This window comes from Cetorhinus maximus, chromosome 1 (assembly GCF_964194155.1).
Source record: "Cetorhinus maximus chromosome 1, sCetMax3.hap1.1, whole genome shotgun sequence".
NCBI classification, from domain to species: Eukaryota; Metazoa; Chordata; class Chondrichthyes; order Lamniformes; family Cetorhinidae; genus Cetorhinus; species Cetorhinus maximus.
The window spans coordinates 56,824,139-56,846,736 of NC_135879.1; the positions used below are offsets into that span (position 1 = coordinate 56,824,139).

A 22,598-nucleotide genomic window follows, 5' to 3' on the forward strand; every position below is an offset into this window, starting at 1 on the left:
TGATGTAACAGAGTGGAAAAATAGGGTGCTTGATCTTTTTGAGGCTGAAATCTCTCTGGTTTTCCCCTTGCTCTTTTCTTGTACAGTGGAGTGCAATGCTCAATTTTCCAATCTAAAGAACTGGTTCCCAAATCGATAGAACTTTGGAAGATCTCAATGTTCTTGAAAACTTCATTGAAAGCCCTGGGATGGAAACAATCTTGTCCTGAGGATTTGTCATTTTGATTATGTTAATTTTGGTGAGTCCCTGTCACTGATTCAATATTAATTTCCTTGGAATTTTCAGCACATTGACCTGCTCCTCCATTGTAAATATTGACACAAAATAATTATTCCTTATTTTCATTGACAAATCACCATGGTCAATTTTCAAGGCCCACACTGCTCCTGAATACCTTGTTCCTAATAATTTTTAAAATTTACATTGATTTTGATATCCTTTGCTAGTTTCTTTTCATACTTCCTCTCTATACCTCTTACCATGTCACCCTTTGCTCTTTCTTTGTATCTTTCCCATTCACCACTTTTATGCTGTCCCTTTAACTCCTTGGTCATCCATTGCTATTTTTTTGGCAAATAGAGCTCTTGCCCCTTAGCAATATAAACTGGTCCCTCATCACATTAAAAATACTTTTTTTTAAAGCATCTCCCATATTATTTCCAGTATAATTCAGTAGTTGAACTATTCACCTCAAGGCATACTACACCCCATTTTCACAAAAATTAAGCTTTGGTTCATAGGAAGCACAACCTGCCAATGGAAACTTTCTTATGGTGAGCATAAGTAGAGAGGTGGGAGTGGATCCAAACTGTAACAAATCTATAATAAAAGCAAAATACTGCAGATGCTGGAAATCTGAAACTAAAACAGAAAATGCTATAAAAACTCAGCTGGTCTAACACCACCTGCAGAAAGAAAAAAATACAGAGTTAACGTTTCAAATCCGTATGACTCTTCTTCAGAGCTAAGGAGAAGTAAAGACGTCTTTCCTTCTCTTTAGCTCCGAAGAAGAGTCATACAGACTTGAAACGTTAACTCTGTTCTTTCTCTCTCCACAGATGCTGTTAGGCCTGCTGAGCTTTTCCAGCATTTTCTGTTTTTGTAACAAATCTAGCTTAGCCATTTAAGCAGCTCCAATGTTAATTTTTAAAAAAAGGTTTACAATCTAAAATTGGGAAAACATGATGGCTTGTTGCACCTTATTTTGCAGCACAAAAAGTATGCATACAGAAGTCCTCCCACTTGTTCACCTTAACTTGTAAGCACACAGGAAATGGGACAGATAGGCCATTTTGTGCCTTGAGACTGATCTGTCATTCAATAATCAGAGCAGCCAAGTCCTCTTTCCCGCCTTCCCCCATAAGCCTCGACTCCCGGGTCGATCAAAAATCTGTTGAACTCAGCCTTGAATATAATCAATGACACAGCCTCCATCACGCTCTGGTATCGAGAAATTCACAGACTAACAACTCAGAAGAAATTCCTCGTTATCGCCATCAAAAATGGGAGGCCCCCTATTTTTAAACTGCGTCTCCTAGTTATAGTCTCTCTGACAAGGGTAAAACATCCTCCCACCATCCACCGTCTCAGAATCTTACATGTTTCAATAAGATTGCCTCTCATTCTTCTAAACTTCACTGAGTATAGGCCCAACCTGTTCAACCTTTCCACATAAGACAACCCCTTCCTCCAGGAATCAATCTAGTGAGACTTCCCTGAACTGTTGCCAATGCAAGTATATAAGCCACCTTAAAAACTGCACACAGTATTCTTAGGCACCCATGCCATGGAAACCCTGCAAAAATGGCTTGCATCGCTTTATTTCAGGGCTTCCACAATGCTTCCTCCAAAACGAAGGTAAACAAGCAGGAGAACCCCTGTGGAAACTCATCCCTAGTAGTATTTAATATAAAGGGAGCAAAGGTGAAATTATATTTAAGATTAAGTGCACATTAAGAGCTGTAATCCAAATATCTGCTCTAATTAATAATAAAAAAATCCACGAATTAGCTCGATTAAGTACACAATACTATGAAAGTCTTGCAAAATGGTAACAACCAGAATACAGATTTCAGCTTAAGCACTTATTGCCAACTGAGAGAAAATTCTATCTGCTGCTATAGGTTTTATCCTTATCATATGCTTTCAGTAATTAATATTCTGTTTATCATACTTAAGGATTGATAAAGAGACCTACCAGGACTTTCTACTCGTTTGTAGTGGTATGGATTAATGCAGACCTCTTTCTGCTTTGAGCCAAATGGAAATTCACAACACTCGAGTGGTTTCAGTTCATGATGACTTTGAAGATCCGGCCAACGCCACACACGGCAGTAAATTACATGCGGTAGACCCTTTCGATGCGATACCTGAAGACGACCATCTAGAGAGCGGGGAATAGTGACACAATTACTAGGCTGACCTGGACTGCTTAATGCCTTCTCCAACTCCTCCATAGCTCCCTTTTTCTTCTTAAGTTTTTTCACTAGTGCATCAACAGCTTTTTCTGCCCACTTTTCTTCCTCATCTCCTTGCTTCCAGCCTAGTAGGCGTTTCACAGCTGGGCTGGTGAATGAGAACAAGCTTGCCATTGTCATCTCGACCGGATTTTGAAGCCAATAGCAGGGACGCTATTGGATACAAGAGATCAACAGTAGTTCTGAACAAGTGGTTTTTAAAAGTACCGTTTTAAGCATCAAATCCAGTCTTGAGATATGAAATTCCGCTTCGTACTTTTGGCAGGATTGTCCCAAAGTACAGTTTTAAAAGAAATCCATAGGCAAAAATATTCTTAGTTCTGTGTTGGAATGTGTTCAGATATTTTTCTTCTGGATCTAAGGGAAAACAAGAAAGTGAAAAGTTAGGTTAAAATAGAATCATGTTCAACATTAATTATCTAATCACTCCAAATTTGAATACCTCAATGTGTTTTCAAGGTACTGTGCACTGATATAAAAAAAGGCTCACTTAGTGAGTGCAAACGTTTTTTGCTAACCAGCTGGAACTGCAGTCAAGATTTTAGACATTAGAATGCCAAGACTCAACTTGCATAAATTAATAGATTCAAGTTCCATTTTGGTTTCACGTGAATGAATTGTATCTCTCTATTCATAGTCTGATTAAAAAAACACTTCAATATCCTACAACATACAGTGCTTACACATACATTGAAATTCTTGGGAAAAGACCTTAAAAGTCAACGCGTCAGACACATATCACATCTAATTGTTATACGCAGATGCAAGGCAATTTCATTTCATTTGTCACCTTTTCATAATCTTTGCCTCCAAAGAAAATAAAAATAACCTCTTAATTTGTAATCTTTCTTAAGTATGAAAATATTTAAAGAAATGTATGTATAGATTTTCAGAAAAATGTTCTTTTTTCAATCCAACTTGACATATAAATAAGAAGGGATCAGATATACTCTTAAAATCTCTTAACAAAAAAAATACAATACTTTGACCTTGGCTGAATAGCAGTGATAACATTCAATCATTCTGGATCAGTGCTGACTTTCTTCCCCTCTCCCAATCCCCGTTTTCCTTACATCATTCATCAAGAGTGTACGCAACTAAATCGCTCAGTATTTACTGGTAAATTTTAAAAATATTGGTTTTTTTTAAGAAGTAGCTTACCCTCTACAAACTTTCAATGGACTGAAAAGTAATATTTCTGACACAAGCACTACTTAGCTTTCTTAGTTGGCTAATTATATTCAAAGGCAAGATGAATACCAATTGCAAAAGGTCAGCAAGTCAGAACTACCTGAGCCAATAAGGGTTCGCTAAAATTACTGCTTCCTTCAAATGGATCAAAGGACCAGAGGGATAAGAAGAGGAGGAAGATAATTAGTTAAACCAACCAATCCACTTGATGGTCTGACTGGAATATTCTGGAGCAAAATGTCTAGTAGTTTAGATGCTAATTGTGGTATATTATTATTGACACTAAGATTCACCAATATTTCCTACAATACAACAGTGATTGCACTTCAAAAGCACTTAATTGACTGTAAGGTGCTATGGGATATGTGGTGTCCTTGAAAAGCACTGTGCATGTGCAAGACTTTTTTTCTCCTTTTTATTCTAAAAAACAGTCGGACTGTAAAGACTTCTATAAGTATATAAAAAGAAAAAGATTAGTGAAGACAAATGTAGGTCCCTTACAGTCCAAAACAGGAGAATTTATAATAGAGAACAAAGAAATGACAGAGCAATTAAACAACTACTTTAGTTCTAACTTTACGGAGGAAGGTACAAATAACTTCCCAGAAATGGTGGGAACCAAGGGTCTAGTGACGAGGAGGGCTTGAAGGAAATTAGTATTACTAAATTAATAGTGCTACAGAAATTAGAGGGACTGAAAGCTGATAAATCCCCAGGGCCTGATAATCTACATCCCAGGGTACTAAAGGTGGCGGCTATGGAAATAGTGGATGTGTTGGCTGTCATCTTCCAAAATTCTATAGATTCTGGAACAGTCCTGGCAGATTGGAGGGTGGCAAATGTAACCCCACTATTTAAAAAAGTAGAGAAAATAGGAAATTACAGACTGGTTAGCCTAACATCAGTAGTAGGGAAAATGCTAGAGTCTATTATAAAGGATGTGATAACAGGACACTTAGAAAATATCAATGGAATTAGACAAAGTCAGCATGGATTTATTAAAGGGAAATCATGTTTGACAGACCTACTGGAGTTTTTCGAGAACGTAACTAGCAGAATAGAAAAGGGAAAACCAGTAGATATGGCGTATTTGGATTTTCAGAAAGCTTTTGATAAAGTCCTTCATAAGAGGTTAGTATGCAAAATTAAAGCACTTGGGATTGGGGGGTGACATACTGGCACGGATTGAGAATTGGTTCACAGACAGGAAACAGTAGAAATAAACAGGTCTTTTTTGGAGTGGCAAGTGGTGACTAATTGGGTACCACAGGGTCAGCGCTTGGGCCCTAGCTATTCACAATATATATCAATGACTTGGATGAGGGAGCCAAATGTATTATTTTCAAGTTTGCTGACGACACGAAACTTGGTGGGAATGTGAGCAGTGAGGAGAGTTTTAAGAGGCTTCAAGGTGATTTAGACAGGTTGAGTGGGCAAATACATGGCAGATGCAGTATAACATGGAAGTGTGAAGTTATCCACATTGGTAGGAAAAACAGAATGGCAGTGCATTATTTAAATGGTGATTGGGAAAGTTGATGTACAAAGGGACCTGGGTGTCCTTGTACACCAATCACTGAAAACAAGCATGCAGGTGCAGCAAGCCTTTAAGAAGGTAAATGGTATGTTGGCCTTCATTACGAGAGGACTTGAGTACAGGAGCAAGGTTGTCTTACGGCAGCCGTACAGGGCCTTGGTGAGACCACACCTGAAGTATTGTGTGGAGTTTTGGTCTCCTTACCTAAGAAAGGATATACTTGCCATAGAGGGAGTGCAGCGAAGGTTCACCAGACTGATTCCAGGGATGGCAGGATTGTCGTATGAGGAGAGATTGGGCCGACTAGGCCCGTACTCACTGGAGTTTAGAAGAATGAGAGGGGATCTTATTGAAACGTATAAAATTCTGAAAGGGGTGGGCAGACTGGATGCAGGAATGATGTTTCCTCTGGCTGAGGGGTGGTCTAGAACAAGGGTCATAGTCTCAGGATACGGGGTAGGCCATTTAAGACTGAGATGAGGAGAAACCTCTTCATTCAGAGGGTGGTGAGCCTGTGGAATTCTCTACCACCGCAGGCTGTGGAGGCCAAGTCACTGAATATATTTAAGATAGAAATAGATAAGATTTCTGGACTCTAAAGGCTTTAAGGAGTATGGGGAGAGAGGAGAATGATGTTGAGAAAGAGGATCAGCCATGGTTATATTGAATGGCGGAGCAGGCTTGAAGGGCCGAATTACCTACTCCTGCTCCTATTTTCTATGTTTGTAAGCCACTTTAGGCTTCTGTCTGTAATGGTGGTTTCAAGGAGTTAAAGTGAAATAAATCCAAGGTAGTAACAATGCTCTGGTTCAACACATAGCCAGTATGCTTTACAAACTAGATTACTAAATGCTAATACACTCGTGACAAATCAATATGGTAAAGTCTATTAAGGGGTTTGCATTAGCTCAGGTCAGGTTGATTTGCTAAACCAATTCTCTCCAGGAAAAGATTCTCTCATCAATCATTTACGAGCTTAAAGTTTTAAAAATAGGGTACCATGGGCTGCATTAACCTTCAAGCACCGCACTTTAGCGAAAAAAGAACCTCAAGCAGCCTGGTAGCTGTTGGACCCTGGTCCACTGCAACACACATTTGAAGAACAGCACATACAGGATCTAATGTTCTGAACACAGCATGTGCTTACCTGTTGCAAAAGTTGTTTATGGAGCACAGTACATGTTTACATCTATAAACAAACTTAGGGACAGTGGTTTGCCCCCAGGAGCGCTGTGTCAATGTGTACTTTTACTTTAGCCAACTTTTGAACATAACCTTTTTAAGGAATTGCAAAATCTAAAAAAAAACTTTTGACAGACAATTGGAATGGATCGGGTTTTCCTAAAATGAACTTGACTGCACTGTGATCCTTGTTCCATTTGATAAACTGCAAAACTGGAATGCTAATCATCCAATCGATGCTTTTACTTATGGACAGATCCAACAGTGGTTGGATCAAATCCAAGGTATTCTCTGTTGCATACACCACTTGTGAAGATGAATCACTTTCCTGAATCAGAAAGTCAGGACGCTCCATTTCTCTGGCAATTTACATTATGCTTCTCTTCAGGAACCAATTAAATATTTGCATTGCCAATCTGAAAGAAGTGATTGTATGCTTTGTTGCTGACTAAAGCGTTATCCAAGTTTCTATAATTCCCTTAATCACAGTTTCCCCTAATGGCAAAGACTATAAGAGATGTTCACAATATTAGAAGTTGTGGGTTTAATTGTTGAAAGATTAAAAGTTTCCAATCAGAAATTCAAAAACTAGCTTCTCCAGCCCTGCAAGGTAAAATTTAATATTGGGCAGAAAAGTAAGGACATACTCCTCTCATTTTAAGAGTGCGAGGAGAAGAGGTTAGTAAAATGTTCTGAAAAAAGTAACCTGCAGTAAGGTCCACTCGGAGAAAGCCAGACAGGAAAAACTGGAATTACACTGCAGCTCAGTCAGCATTCACAGAATGAAGAAAGGTTAACGGGAGGTGATGGTGTAGTGGTATTGTCGATGGACTCGTAATCCAGAGACACAGGGGATCAGGGTTCAAATCCTGCCACGGCAGATGGTAAAATTTGAATTCAATTAAAATCTGCAATTAAAAGTCTAGTGATGATCGTCAATGGTGCCAAAATTGGGAGAGCTGTCTCACAAACTAGTCAAGCAACAGCCTGACAGCCATACTCTCAGAAACATCTTACAATCTCCCAAGCGTTACTATCACCATCCCTGGGTTTGCCCTATCCCACCAGCAGGGGAGAGCCAGCAGAGTGGTATTATAGTCAGGAGGCAGTTGCCCTGGGAGTGTTCAACATCGACTCCAGACCCCATCAAGTTTCATGGTATCAGGTCAAACAAGGGGAAGGAAACCTCCTGCTGATTACCACGAAATGCACCTCCCTCAGCTGATGAATCAGTGCTCCTCCATGTTGAACACCACTTGGAAGAAGCACTGAGGATGGCAAGAGCACAGAATGTTCTCTGGGTGGGGGGCTTCAATGTCCATCACCAACAGTGGTTGGTAGCACCACTACTGACTGATCCGGTCGAGACCTAAACAACATAGCTGCTAGACTGGGTATGCGGTAAGTGTTGAACAAGAGGGAAAAACATACTTGACTTCATCCTCACCAACCTGTCTGCTACAGATGCATCTGTCCATGACAGTATCGGTAAGAGTGACCACCGCACAGTCCTTGGGGAGATGAAATCCCATCTTCACATTGACGATACCTTCCATCATGGTTGTGTGGCACTACCACCATGTTGAATAGGGTAGATTTCGAACAATTCTACAACACTGGCATCTACCTGGCTGTGTGGAAAATTGCCCAGGTATGTCCTGTACACAAAAAGCAGGACAAATCCAACCCGGTCAATTACCGCCCCATCAGTCTACTCTCAATCATCAGTAAAGTAATGGAAGGGGTCATCAACAGTGCTATCAAGCAGCACTAGCTGAGCAATAACCTACTCACTGACGCTCCATTTGGGTTCCGCCAGGGCCATTCAACTCCTGACCTCATTACAGCTTTGGTTCAAACATGGACAAAAGAGCTGAAAATTCAAGAGGTGAGGTGAGAGTAGCTGCCCTTGACATCAAGGCAGCATTTGACTGAGTGTGGCATCAAGGAGTCAATGGGAATCAAGCGGAAAACTCTCCATTGGTTGGTGTCATACCTAGCACAAAGGAAGATGGTTGTGGTTGTTGGAGGTCAATCATCTCAGTTCCAGGACATCACTGCAGGAGTTCCTCAAGGTAGTGTTCTAGGCCAAGCCATTTTCAGCTGCTTCATCAATTACCGTCCTTCCATCATAAAGTCAGAAGTGGGGATGTTCGCTGATGATTGCACATTGTTCAGTATCATTCGCAACTCCTTAGATACTGAAGCAGTCCATGTCCAAATGCAGCAAGATCTAGGCAATATTCAGGCTTGGGCTGACAAGTGGCAAGTAACATTCACCCCACACAAGTGCCAGGCAATGACCATCTCCAACAAGAGAGAATCTAACCATCGGCCCTTGACATTCAATGGCATTACCATTGTTACAAAGGCAAAAGTGAGCGCACGAAACAACATCCTGAATAAGCTCACTAACACAAAATGGGGAGCAAGCTTGAAAACACTGCGAACCAGTACATTTGCTCTTTGCTATTCCACTGCCGAATACACCTGCCCTGCATGGGAAAGATCTACTCATACTAAGAAGATGGATGCCATTCTGAATGCAAGCTGCCGACTTATCACAGGTTGTTTAAAACCAACAAACACCAACAGCCTATATATCCTGGCGGGTATCACTCCCCCTGATACAAGAAGAACGGTATCCAGCAAGAAAGGGCGACTCCGTCAAACATCAGATGAGAGGCACCCTCTACATGGTCATACACCTACACCCAGCCGCCTAAAGTCAAGGAAGAGCTTCATGAACAATGTTGTTCCATTACAATCAACCCCATCTGAAGCCCGCATCGCCTTGTGGAAAGACCAGCTCACCAGTCTCGAACAACCCATAGCTTAGAACTGGTGTAGGTCGTTCAAAGGTGTCACTAAGCAAATGGGGATATACAACCTGCCCAACAACTTGTGAATGTGGAACTGAGCCACAGACTATACAACACCTCCTGCAATGTCTATCGCTAGAGGAACCCTGCACTATTGCAGATCTTGCCGAATTCAACAACAAGGCGCAAAAATGTGTCCAGTTCTGGCTGGGCCATGTATAGACTGTCCGTGGACACGATAAGAAGAAGATTACCATCATTGAGTCCCCGACTATCAACATCCTGGGGTTATCAGTGATCAGAAGCTGAACTGGACTAGCCATATAAATACTGTGGCTACAAGTGGTCAGCGGCTAGGAACCCTGCAGCGAGTAACTCACCTCCTGACTCCACAAAGTCTGTCCACTATCTACAAGGCACAAGTCAGGAGTGTGATGGAATACTATCCACTTGCCTGGATGAGTGCAGTTCCAACACTCAAGAAACTTGACACCATCCATGACCATGCAGCCACCTTGATTGGCACCTCATCCACAAACATTCACTCTCTCCACCGCTGATGCACAGTGGCAGCAGTGTGTACCATCTACAAGTTGCATTGCAGGAATGCACCAAGCCTCCTCAGACAGCACCTTTCAAACCTACAAGACTACCATCTAGAAGGACAAGGGCAGCAGACACATGGGAACACCAGCACTTGACTTTAAATATATCAACGTCACTGGGTCAAAATACTAGAACTCCCTACCTAATAGCACCATGAGTGTGCCTATACTACACACCACATGGGCTGCAGTGGTTCAAGGTGGCAACTCACCACCATCTTCTCAAAAGGGCGATTAGGGATGGGTAATAAATGCTGTCCTAGCCAGCGACACCCACACCCCATGAATGAGTAAAAAAAAATCTCAGGAAGAAACTACTTCATAATTAATGGAAAATGTGTCTAAGTGTGTCCAGGTGACAGAGCAGTATTGGGAGCTGCCAAGGGCAAGATATTTCACTTATACAAATAGTTTGTTTTTAGTGCATATGACAGGCCGCTTCTATTAGACAGAGAATTTGTTTTTAAACGGGCATGGTAAACAGGATTAAAACACAAGAGCAAGATCAGAATAGAAAACTTCAGTGTCTCCCCGGAGAAGTTGTGTCATTTGACAAAGTGCTCTTATTCAAAGGTACAGCTAGGAAGAAGTGGAAGGGATACGAAAGACAATTGACATTTCCCTTTTTCATTCAAAAGGTTTTTTTTAAAAAAAAGAGGGTACAAGATAAATGCCACCCTGAACAGCTGACAGGATGTAGTAATCATTTTACTGGGAAAGGAAGAGATGAAGGTTGCAACTGCGTTTGAAGGATAGCTATAGCTCTGGCACTGGTGAAACAGTGGCCCGGATTTCACCATCAGCAGCAAAATGATGATGCTCACTGCTGACCTTGAAGAAAGTTATTCACAAAGATCTAGTGAGCTCAGTGGCAGCATTTCACCTGCCTGTGAATTTAATTCTGGCGCTCGCTGTAGGCACTCTCTGTCATCAAGCAGCCAATCACATTGATGAAATCTCAGACAGCAAACCAGAAACTAACAGGTTTTAGCATTCACTTTTCTCATTTTATTTTCTGTAAAATTAGAAAAAGATTGAGAAATACACATGGGATTAAGCTAAAAGCTAAAATACTTCAGTGATGTGGGGACAGGAGCTCACTGACAGCAACTTCTGGATTTCTGTGTTTAACTGCGCATGTGCGATTGCCAGAAGTTATGGTAGTTTCAGAGTAATGACAGTGAACGCTAACAGTTTCACCATCATTACCAATCCAAACTCTAAACCAATGTTTCTCCCTTTTCCTTTCACCCCCCTCTCCCAGTCAGGAGGAATGGGAAAGGGAAATAGTTATTAACTGCACATTAGATTTTTGAGAGCTCATAACTGGAGATAAAAAAAATTAAGCACTCATTCTTCACAGTAAAGGTTGTGTTCTCCTTTAAAATACTACTTTGGATCATCAGTTTCAAGGGTAGAAAGCAAGAGAACTACAATCTACAACGGAATGGGATATCCAGCTGCAATACTTTCATCCGATAAGCATTTGCACTGTCTACATGCTGGTCACCACAAAGCAATTACCCCCTCCCCAACTACATTTGTACATGAAATATTCATGGTGTAAAAAGGAGCCTAGATCTACACCCAGCTGCCACTAGGAATGACAGGCTATTTAATTACAACCGAGAATGATGCCAAAACAGACATAATAGCTCAAGAACTTTCAGGTTAGATATAGAATGAGAATTACGTGTAACAAATATAAAACGTACTCAAATAGTCAGAGATGACAGACTTCTAACAAAAACTACTCGTTATTATTTCAAACCAACTAAGCATTTACCATTATATTTCTTTATCAAAACAGTTTTCCTGCAGAGATAAGATGACTAACATCTATTAACCCATAAGTAAATCAAAAACTTCAGTTGAAAATATCATCTATATCTAAATAGATGTGGTGAGCTGAAAATTTCAGGAGCATTAGTTTATTTTTAACCTCATTCATCATTTATGCAAAAAGAAATGTTAGTACCTCTCAGCTATAGTGAGGATTCAGCTATGAGATGCAACAAAATTTACAAATTAAAAAGATTTAATTAATGCTTCAGTTCTATGCAATATGCAAGCCTGCTGAAAGAAGAGCAATAACATTGGGCTATTCAGCTAAACACAATATAAATCAAACTAGTGACCTCCCTTGGTGGCTTAGCTCATCAAAGCTGTGACAGTCATGCCACACAGAGCAAGACAGTAGATGGTTCAATCCCTCACCTATCAAGAGTTAGATCACCTTAAAATCTCTCTTTCTTTTGATCACCTAGCCTAATACATCCTTTTATAGGTCAGTGTCAAATTTTGCTTGTTATTGCTCCTGCAAGGTGCCTCGAGATGCTTTACTATGTCAAAGACGCCATGCACATGCAAGGAAAGCAGGAAAGAGATTGACGGGAAAAATAAAGTAATCAGCAATGCGTGACCCATCAATGGGTTATAGTAATCACAGAGGTGTGTTTCTAACCACGATTTACAGAGGGGAAGCATTAAAAATAGCAAGACTTGGTGCATCCTTTGACTCCTTTTCCATTCTCCAACAATTTTTCCCTTTCTTGAAAGCACACACTTGTTGATGCTACTTTTGAAGAGTTCGCGTTTGACTGGACACCCTCTAGTACTTTGCCTAAGTAGCCATATTTTCTTGTTCTTCCTCTTCGGAGGTTATTTGACTGCAGGGTCTAACACTGTCAAATCCAATCCTGTCTTCACTCAACATTCAATGGTGCTACTGTCAGTCAGAACCAGAAACTGTTGTCCATTTTCCTGCCCCCAATACAGAGATTGAGGTCCACTCTAGGGCCCCCAACTGACATCAACTATTAGCAAACCAGGAATAAAACTAGGGACATCCCTAGTCTGCGGAAGTCAGTTACCAAGAGGATAAATTTGTTAAGCCAACATAAAAGTCCTGAATATAGTACTTATAACAATGCAAAGTGAATGTAATTAATCCAATTAATTGTAAATTTCTCCTGGAGAAAATCAATGCAGCACTACATCATCAAGATAAGCAGTTCATTGCCTTTATTTCGATAATGGCTTTACAATGGAAACTTGGCATCTTGCTTTATTTTGTATTACAAGTTAGGTTTTAACTCTGATTATCAAAACAAACTTCATCCCACAAATACAATTAATAGATAACTGAAACACAACGATAACACTACCTAAAAAGACTAGGCAATCATCTTTGATAGGGGGGGGGAACAAGCAATGAGCAATGATACATGAAGGAAAGATGTGTTTCAAAGCCAACCAGCTACCATGGAACCATTATAAGGTCTGTAAGAGGAACTTTCCACAGTGTAATGTGATTGCTACTTTAATTGCTAACAAAGGAAACATATTTAGGAACATATTTATGGAAGATGTCCGTGTATTATGTTGCCCATAACACTTTTCCATTGTTGCATAATCCTCAAAGGAACATTCCACATTACAATTTCCTCCCCAACAGTGGACTTCCAGGAGGTGTAGCGTAAAAATCAACAGCTGCTTCGAGAACTCTGGCAGAATTACAAATTAATACCATTCTTTTATATATCTCAAAGATCTAACAATCAACTTTCAGACCAGAATTAAAGTATTATAAAACTAGGTGTGGATGATTGCAGAGGGGCAGTGAGATGACAAAGGGGCAGTGAGATGACAATCAGGGAGAATTACAGGCAAAAGAAGAGTGTCCAAGGCAAAGAGAATCTGCTGTCTGCTATTGTCATCCCCCAAAAAAGAACACCCTTGGCACCTTCTAGCCTTGCAAATTATCACCCAATCTTCAACTCCTTTCCTCTCTGAAGTCCTTGAAAGCATTATCACCACCCAATCCATATCCATAATTTCATGTTTGCACCCCTTCAGTCAAGTTTCTGCCTTGCCACGTCACTGAAAAGGTCCTTATCAAAATTGTACACGACTTCCTATGGGACTGTTACCATGGCCAACTATCTTTCTTTACCGATCTGCAGCATGAGAGACACCACTCTCCCTCCAATGTCTATCCCCTGTCACCCATTTGGATGGAATTGCTCTTGCCCAGTTCCATTCGCATCCATCCAATGATATCCAGAAAATCACACACAATGGCTTCTTTTCCTGTTCTTACACCATTAACTCAAGTCCCCATGGATCTATCCTTGGGCCCTCCTATTTCTCATCCACATCTTATCAGGTTCCACACGTTTACTGAGAGCACCCTGCTGTATCTCATCACCACCTCTTTCAACCCTTATAATGTCTATGCTGTCAGGTTTGTTTCCCTGATGTCCAGTGCTGGATAAGCGGAAATTTCCGCCAATTAAAATATTGGGAATACTAAAACCAATGTTTTCGATTCCCGGCACAAAGATCATTCCTTAGCCACCAACTCCATGCACCTCCCTGATCACTGAGGTCCAAAACAGGCTGTTTGCTACCTTGGTGTCCGATCAGACCCAGAGATCAACATCCAACCAAATATCCTCTCTATCACCAAGATCACCAATTTCACTTCTAATGTTGTCTGTCTAAGTTCCTGCCTCAGGTCATTTGCTGCTCAACGTCTTATCCATGCCTTTGTTACCTCCAAACTCAACTAATCCAACGCTAGCTGATTCCCAGCTCTCACCCCCAACCCCAACAACTCTGCTGCCCATATCCTAACTAGGGCCAAATCCTGTTCACCCATCACCCCTGTGCTTGCTGGCCTGCATGGATCCCAGTCCAGCAAAGCACTGATTTTAAAATTCTCAATATTGTCATCAAATCCCTCCATGGTCTCTCCCTGTCCTATCTCTGTAAACCTCCAACCTTCAGATCACTGCACTTCTCAAATCCTGGCCTCTTCCGCATCTCCGGTTTTAATCACTCCACTGTGCCTTCAGCTGCCGAGGCAATGCTCTGGAGTTCCCTCCATAAACGTCTCCACCTCTCTAACGCTCTCTTATCCTTTAAGTTGGTCCTTAAAATCTACCTTTGGACAAGTTTTTGGTCACCTGACCTAACATCTATGTGGCTCCATATCAAATTTTGCTTGATAATACTTCTGTGAAGTGCCTTGGTATGTTATACTATTTAAAGGCGCTATATAAATCTAAGTTATTACTGTTGTTTCCAACTGAGTTAACAGACAGTAATAATTAGTGAATTAGGTGTACGAGAACTGACTATGTTTATCTATGAAATATCTGAGGTTGCCCAAGTGCTCTTTTGGGTTAGTACCAAGTCACATTTATATAGCTGTGTACCTTGTATAAAAATAACCCAACCCAAGCAGAGGAATTCACAGAAAGCATACTGAAGTGGCTCTTTAAGTAAGGGAAGAAATGTAGCAAGGTTGGACAACTTGGGAATGAGTGCACTCCCCAAGATGGAAAACAGGGAGGCATGCAAAACACAACAGAGGCAGCACAAAGTTACAGGAGGTTGCAGAAGGAGAAGAGAGATCCTTCAGAATTATCAATTTGAAGCCCATGTCTTGATCTATACAGTGAGTTAGGGGTGGAAATCAAATGGAGGTAGGCATGGACAGGGGCGATAAGAGAACAGGCAGGGAAAGCTAAGATCCCATCTCAAAGTCCCTTCTTCCCCTTTTTTACTCTCAAAGTTGATAGTGGACCTAAGACTCAGCTGAATTGCAATTGGTTCACCATCCAATTTTCCCTGCTTCCATATTTGCTTTATGAATTCTTGTTGGAACAAAGGTAAATGTATCTCATTATTTCTTGGTTTTTTTAAGCTCAAAATAACCATATTTACCACATTTAAAACGTATATTAGCTAAATCCATCTCATAATTCAACAGTAGAAAAAATGAGTTCAAATTCAGGTAACATACAAATTAGGAGTAGGCCACTCAGCCCCTTGAGCTTGCTCTGCCATTCAGTAAGATCATAGCTGATGTGGTTCTCAACTCCATTCCCACCTACCCTGATAAGTTTGCAAAGCATTCCAAGTATGCAGTAGCTGATTAATTTATGAAGCTGATTTAAAATGCATAAGTCATTGGGAAAGGATTCTCATAGCAAATGTGCTTAAAATGAGGCGTGCAGATGACTTCATTTCAACAGGGAATAGTTGGCTAAATTCCATCGCATCTGGATATTTGCCTGAAGGCTATATGTAGATTTAGAAGGTTGCAGTGTATTTTTTTAAATAAGCTGGCCAAAAGTAATTATGAAACTTTGAGATTGCAGTGCATCTGTTCGATCACCAGAGTCTCACCTGCAAGCAGTTAATTAATCATAAAATCCTAAATGTGTTAAGACTTGTAAAGAATGTAGCAAAATCTTATGAGAAGATTTGATTTGTCTAAGTCCCTGATACCATTAAAGGAGTGGTCTGTGTATTTATAAAGTTGATATTATGAAGGGTTATATTTACTCCCAGGCTTGTAAAGCTAAGTGAGAATACAACACAAGTAATGTTCTTTCATTTTGGAGAAAACCAAAAGTTGTATGTTTTGCACGTCAACTAAGTTTTAAGTTACAGAGTCATTATCAATATTACCATTTATTTTGAAAAGTAATGTGTCTGAAAGCCACTTAAATGAGTTTGTAGTTCTCATGGCAACTCTGGATAAATCCCTGCTTTTTGTACCGTTCACTGCAACACTTCACTGCAAATCAAAATCTGCCATTTTTACATATAATTACTCTAACCAAAGTTGCAAATCACATTCTCTGCGACTGTGATCATGAGACTGGTCTTGGCTTGCCTATCTAATTATGGATAGAGCATGTTTAGCAGTACCTTCTCCTTCCATTTCTCTGTGATCACCTCTAGAGTCCACCAAGGATGCATTCCTAACTCCAGCCTCATCCCCAAATACATTTTAAAACTTTTTTAGCCCACTCTCCATGTTTAAATCCCTCCAATCAGGTTTCCATTTCTGATTAGAGCTGTTTCATTACTGTGGCAAAGTCTTAAATGAACTCCTATGTGACAAAGGCAAATTTTCTCTCCTTGTCTTTCTCAACCTGCCCTCTGCCTTTAACATGGTTAACCAACTATTCTCCTCCAACTGTTGTCCAACTGGGTGGGACTACTCTCATAGCTCATTCTGCAATGGGTTGTCTTCCTGCTCCTGCGCCATTACCTCTGATGACCCCCAAGGATCCATCCTTGATCCCTGCCTATTTTTCTTCTATATGTTGCCTCTCAGCAATGTCATCCAAAAGTACAGCATTAATTTTCACATGAACGCTGACAACACCCAGCTCTACCGCACCATCGCCTCTCTCGATTAATTTTGCAAAATTAAATTATCAGACTGCTTACCTAACACCCAGTACTGGGTGAACAGAAATTTCCTCCAATTAAATATTAGGAAGACGGAATCCATTGTTTCTGCGCATCTGCCCCCACCAAACTTTGTTCTCTAGGTACTAACTCCATCCCTCTCCCTGACAACGTCTCAGATTAAGCCAGTCTGTTGACAATCTTGGTGTCACATTTGACCCCGAGATGAGCTGCTGATCTCATATTTGCGTCACTACTAAGGCATCCTATTTCCACCTCTGTAACATTGCCCAATTTTGTCCCCATCTCATCTGCTGCCGAAATATTTATGCCTTTGTTACCTCTAAACTTGACTATTCCAACACACTCCTGCTGGTCTCTCACATTATATCCACTGTAAACCAGAGGTAGTTCAAAATTCTGATGCCCAAGTCTTCCCTTGCACCAACTCCCGTTCCCCTATCACCCTTGCACTCACTGACCTACATTGGTTCCCGTTCATGCAACATCTTAATTTTAAAATGCCTAAAGTTTGGTTACAAGGAGACGATCGTGATGCTGAAGTAGAAGCTGCAACCATAATTTCATGGATGATCTTGTGCATCCATGCTGTAGTCAGGGGAATGGTGGTAATGGCATTTTTAAAGCTGACCGTGCTGCTCACAATTCCACTTGTGAGGAGATTCAAATACCAAATGTCTGTCCAGTGGGGGTTCAATCCCATGCTGGACATTTGTCTAATGATCAACTAATGACTGCCATATCTGTGGCCACCAGGATGTAAAACATGAAGTGATAGAAGTTAGGAACTAAGTCAGGCCTCTTAACAGGGATTTGAATTTTCTATCACCGCCAAACTGATCTCTGGTACTTCAAGGCACTGTCAATAACTGAACAGGTTTCCTGGCTCACTACTGGAACCTGTAGGTGTAGACTAATTTTTTTAGGGGGAGGGGAAAGAAGTGGTCTTTGGCTCCAGATATTCCTGTATCCATTTTCTCATGAGTAGAATGGCTCTCTGACCCTCATTAAACTAGCAGTGGTAATAACTGAACAGTGTTGCATACATTAAACTCTATCATTACCCCACCACATACTCAGACGGGGTCTAAGTTTTCATTCTCCCAATCAAAGCTCTCTAGACCTAGCTAAGCTGGACATATCCCAACTGGAAGCACCATTTACACCATGCAAAGCAAAAAAAATCCTCACTTATCTGCCAAAGTCAACTGGAGATGCTTAGGGAGAATAAGGATTGAATTGAAGGAAAAATGCCCACAATCAGCAAAAAAGAATTACAAAACTGTTACACACTTTTTGAAAGAAAACATGGGGGTTCTTTTTGGAAGTTGGGTTAAGGTATAGTTTATGACTGGTCCATGCGACACAACCCAAAAGCACTAGACTGGTGCTAAAGTGGGGTTTTGTTTCATTTTTATTGTGAACGTAAAGAAAACTGAAGGAGTGTTACATTTTCACTTTTCTAAAATATTGCTTTGAAAGCAGCTGTTAACCATTAACATAAGAACACAAGAATTAGGAGGAATAGGCCATTCAGCTCCTTGAGCCTGCTCCACCATTCAATAAGATAATGGCTGATCTGATTGTGGCCTCAACATTGCCCTGTCTGCCCTCGGAAACCCTAGACACCTTAGTCAATGAAAAATCTATCTAACTCAGCCTGGAATATATTCAATAATCCAGCCTCCACTGCTCTCTAGGGAAGAGAATTCCACAGACTAACAACCCTTTGAGATAAGAAACGTTCTCATCTTACTCTTAAAAGGAACACCCGTAATTTTTAAACAGTGTACCCTAAATCTAGACTCCCCCACAATGGGAAACATCCTCTCAGAATCCACCCTGTCAAGTCCCCTCAGGATCTTATGTTTCAGTAAGATCACCTCTCATTCTTCTAAACTCCCAGTTCACTTTAGCCAACTCTGTCCTCAAACTTAAATAAAGGCAATTACAGGGGTACGGTTCTAGTCTTAGACAAACACTTTTCATCCTCAAACTGAATGTAGATTTCTATCATGTTATGGTCACTGTTACCTAAAGGCTCCTTTATTATGAGGTCATTAATTAATCCTGTATCATTGCACATTACCAGGTCTAATATAGCCTCTTTGGTTGACAGTCAAACGTGCTGCTCTAAGAAATTATCCGAAATACACTATGACATCATCTTCCAAGCTACTTTTGTCAATCTGATTTGCCCAATCAATATGAAGTTTAAAATCACACATTATTTTAACCTTATTGGCCTGAGAATTGTGAACATGGCCAAGGAGAAAAAAACCAGCATTTGAGCATTTCTAAGCAAACAAAATGTTAGAAACCACAGGGTAGCATTTCCGCTTTGGATGTGATCAACAATCTAAGCACAAATTTCAAAGTGAAATTACAGTTCAACTTGCCATCCAAACTTATTTGCATAGTCACAAATATAAAATCTTCCATGAACCAACGTAACTGGGCAACACAGTTGGTTTTTTCCCCCGGTAGTAAATTTATTCCTTGATATACTAAAGAGTGGTAACTTGTAGTTTTATTATCACGTAAAGGTAAGGATTTTAATGAATGTCTAGCCCACCAGTTAGTAACTTTATTGTAAAATTACTGACAATAATTAAAACTATACTGAATAATTTACTGGCTTCAACACTGCAGGGTAATTAATATTTTAAAACTTTTAAAACATGCTTACGAGCAACTTTAAACCCAAAGTAAATGTTTAATTTGACTTGAATGGTCACATCACCGGAAACTCACCATGCTCATTTTTTCCACTTGGGGGCATAGGCAGTTTTGTTGGCAGGGCCAACTTACAGCATAATGTTTTAAAATCAGTGTTAAAGATAGTGGAAACTCAATTTATGCATAATTTTAAGTGTAAATTACATAAAGCAATTAATGTTTTCTAACAAATTTCTGAAATTTAGGCCCCATTGTCTGACAGAGTCAATTTTGAAGTTCAATTAGGCCTCATGCATTTCCAAGGAACATGCAAAGGGAAAACAAATAGTCAGAAAAAGATTAAGAAGGCTTAGCACAAAATTATATGCTTCACTATCAAAAACTGAAATGCGCACTAAAATAAATGCTTTGCTTAGAAATCAAATGATTTTCAATCCCCAAGAAGTTCAAGCATCCCCTTAGTAAATCAACAACACCTAATTTCATAAAGGTCAGGTTAAATCTGACCATGCAGTAGAAGCAGAAGCTCGGAAAATTAATATCGGTTTAACTCTTAGTGGTGTACACGAAGGTGAAATGCAGAGCCGAATCGCATATCAAAATACATTAACTCAGCTACCCAGAAGATCTTTTTTGGCAATTGAAATGAGCACCCTTCACCTGCATCCATCCTGGACCTAACACAACATCATCTCAGGTGACCCTTGGGTTAAACAGAAGTAAAAGTGGAGGTTGCCGCATCTATTACTTGAGTGAGGGGGAGACACACTTCAGTGTGGATGATCACATTAAAAAGGTAAATTTGCTAGCTACGTGCAGCACTTCACCATCAGAATCCCTACTTTTCCATCACCCCCTACACCTCAACCTCCTCCCACGGCACCTTCCCATGCAACCGCAGAAGGTGCAACACCTGCGCCTTTACTTCCTCCCTCCTCACCGTCCAAGGCCCCAAACACTCCTTTCAAGTGAAGCAGCACTTCACTTGCACTTCCCTCAATTTAGTCTACTGCATTCGCTGCTCCCCATGCGGTTTCCTCTACATTGGAGAGACCAAACGCAGACAGGAACACCTTCGGTCTGTCCGCAAGCATGACCCAGACCTCCCTGTCGCTTGCCATTTCAACACATCACCCTGCTCTCATGCCCACATGTCCGTCCTTGGCCTGCTGCAAAGTTCCAGTGAAGCTCAACGCAAACTGGAGGAACAGCACCTCATCTTCCGACTAGGCACTTTACAGCCTTCCGGATTTGATATTGATTCAACAACTTCAGATCATGAGCTCTCTCCTCCATCCCCACCCCCTCTCTGATCCCCCTTTTTTCAATAATTTACAACTTTTTAATATATTTTTCTTTTCCCACCTATTTTTAAATTTATTTTGATCTATTGTTTTATCTCCACCTTTTAGCCCATTTCGATCCCCTCCCCCCACCCCACCTCCACTAGGGCCAGCTGCCACTTGCTTGTCCTGCTTGCTACCCTTAATGTCCCCATCAGCACATTCCTTAGATAATATCACCACCGTCAACACCCCTTTGTCCTTTTGTCTATGACATCTTTGGCAATCTCTTCTTTGCCTCCACCTATCACTGGCCTTCTATCGAGCTCTACCTGTCCCACCCCCCTCTACCAGCTTATATTTCACCTCATTTCTCTATTTCCTTAGTTCTGATGAAGTCATACAGACTCGAAATGTCAACTGTGTTCCTCTCCGCAGATGCTGTCAGAGATGCTGAGTTTTTGCAGCCAATTTTATTTTTGTTTCAGATTTCCAGCATCCGCAGTATTTTGCTTTTATCCCTATTTTTATATATTGGGAAGCAACCAGCACATACAGTTTAAGTAAAAAGTCAACACACCACCACAGGTGAGGGCAAGCAGGGCACGGGCTGGGGCGGGTGGGTGCGCTTGCCGGGTCTAGTGGGGAGAAGTTGGGAAGTGGGCGTGCGCATGAGTGTGCCTGGGTGTGGGCGCACGCATGCGTGGGAGGGCGATGGTGGGGTGTGTGGGGGGGGGCGCGGGGTGTGTGGGGGGGGGCGCGGGGTGTGTGGGGGGGGCGCGGGGTGTGTGGGGGGGGCGCGGGGTGTGTGGGGGGGGCGCGGGGTGTGTGGGGGGGGCGCGGGGTGTGTGGGGGGGGCGCGGGGTGTGTGGGGGGGGCGCGGGGTGTGTGGGGGGGGCGCGGGGTGTGTGGGGGGCGCGGGGTGTGTGGGGGGGGCGCGGGGTGTGTGGGGGGGGCGCGGGGTGTGTGGGGGGGGCGCGGGGTGTGTGGGGGGGGCGCGGGGTGTGTGGGGGGGGCGGGGTGTGTGGGGGGCGCGGGGTGTGTGGGGGGCGCGGGGTGTGTGGGGGGGGCGCGGGGTGTGTGGGGGGGGGCGCGGGGTGTGTGGGGGGGGGCGCGGGGTGTGTGGGGGGGCGCGGGGTGTGTGGGGGGGCGCGGGGTGTGTGGGGGGGCGCGGGGTGTGTGGGGGGGCGCGGGGTGTGTGGGGGGGCGCGGGGTGTGTGGGGGGGCGCGGGGTGTGTGGGGGGGCGCGGGGTGTGTGGGGGGGCGCGGGGTGTGTGGGGGGGCGCGGGGTGTGTGTGGGGGCCAACCCCAGCTCCCCACCCCCACAACCCCTCCCACACACACACCCCCACAACCCCAGCACCTCCCACAATCCCACCCCAACACACAACCCCTCCCACCCACACACCCCAACACACACAACCTCCCTCCCCACCCACCACGTAGGGATGAGCGAGTGAGTGCCTCAAGACTGGGAGTGATCTGGCACATACACTCTGGTCAATAATTACACTTTTTTCACTTAATTTATTGCTAAGACATTGCTTTATTTTTGCTCAGCATTTGTTTCTTTTCTTATTACTTT

At 42.1% G+C, this 22,598-nt stretch overlaps 1 protein-coding gene across 4 annotated transcripts in view; it reads right to left on the minus strand.

The window, feature by feature from the left end:
• The window catches only part of smad1 (SMAD family member 1), a 137,646-nt gene that overhangs the window by 105,601 nt on the left and 9,447 nt on the right, over positions 1-22,598 (minus strand). For all 4 annotated transcript variants that reach the window (XM_078541053.1, XM_078541026.1, XM_078541046.1 and 1 more), the window contains one exon: positions 2,199-2,835. In XM_078541053.1, coding sequence (XP_078397179.1) covers positions 2,199-2,598 — 400 coding nt within the window. In that variant the 5' untranslated portion in view covers positions 2,599-2,835. The remainder of the gene's footprint in view (positions 1-2,198; positions 2,836-22,598) is intronic.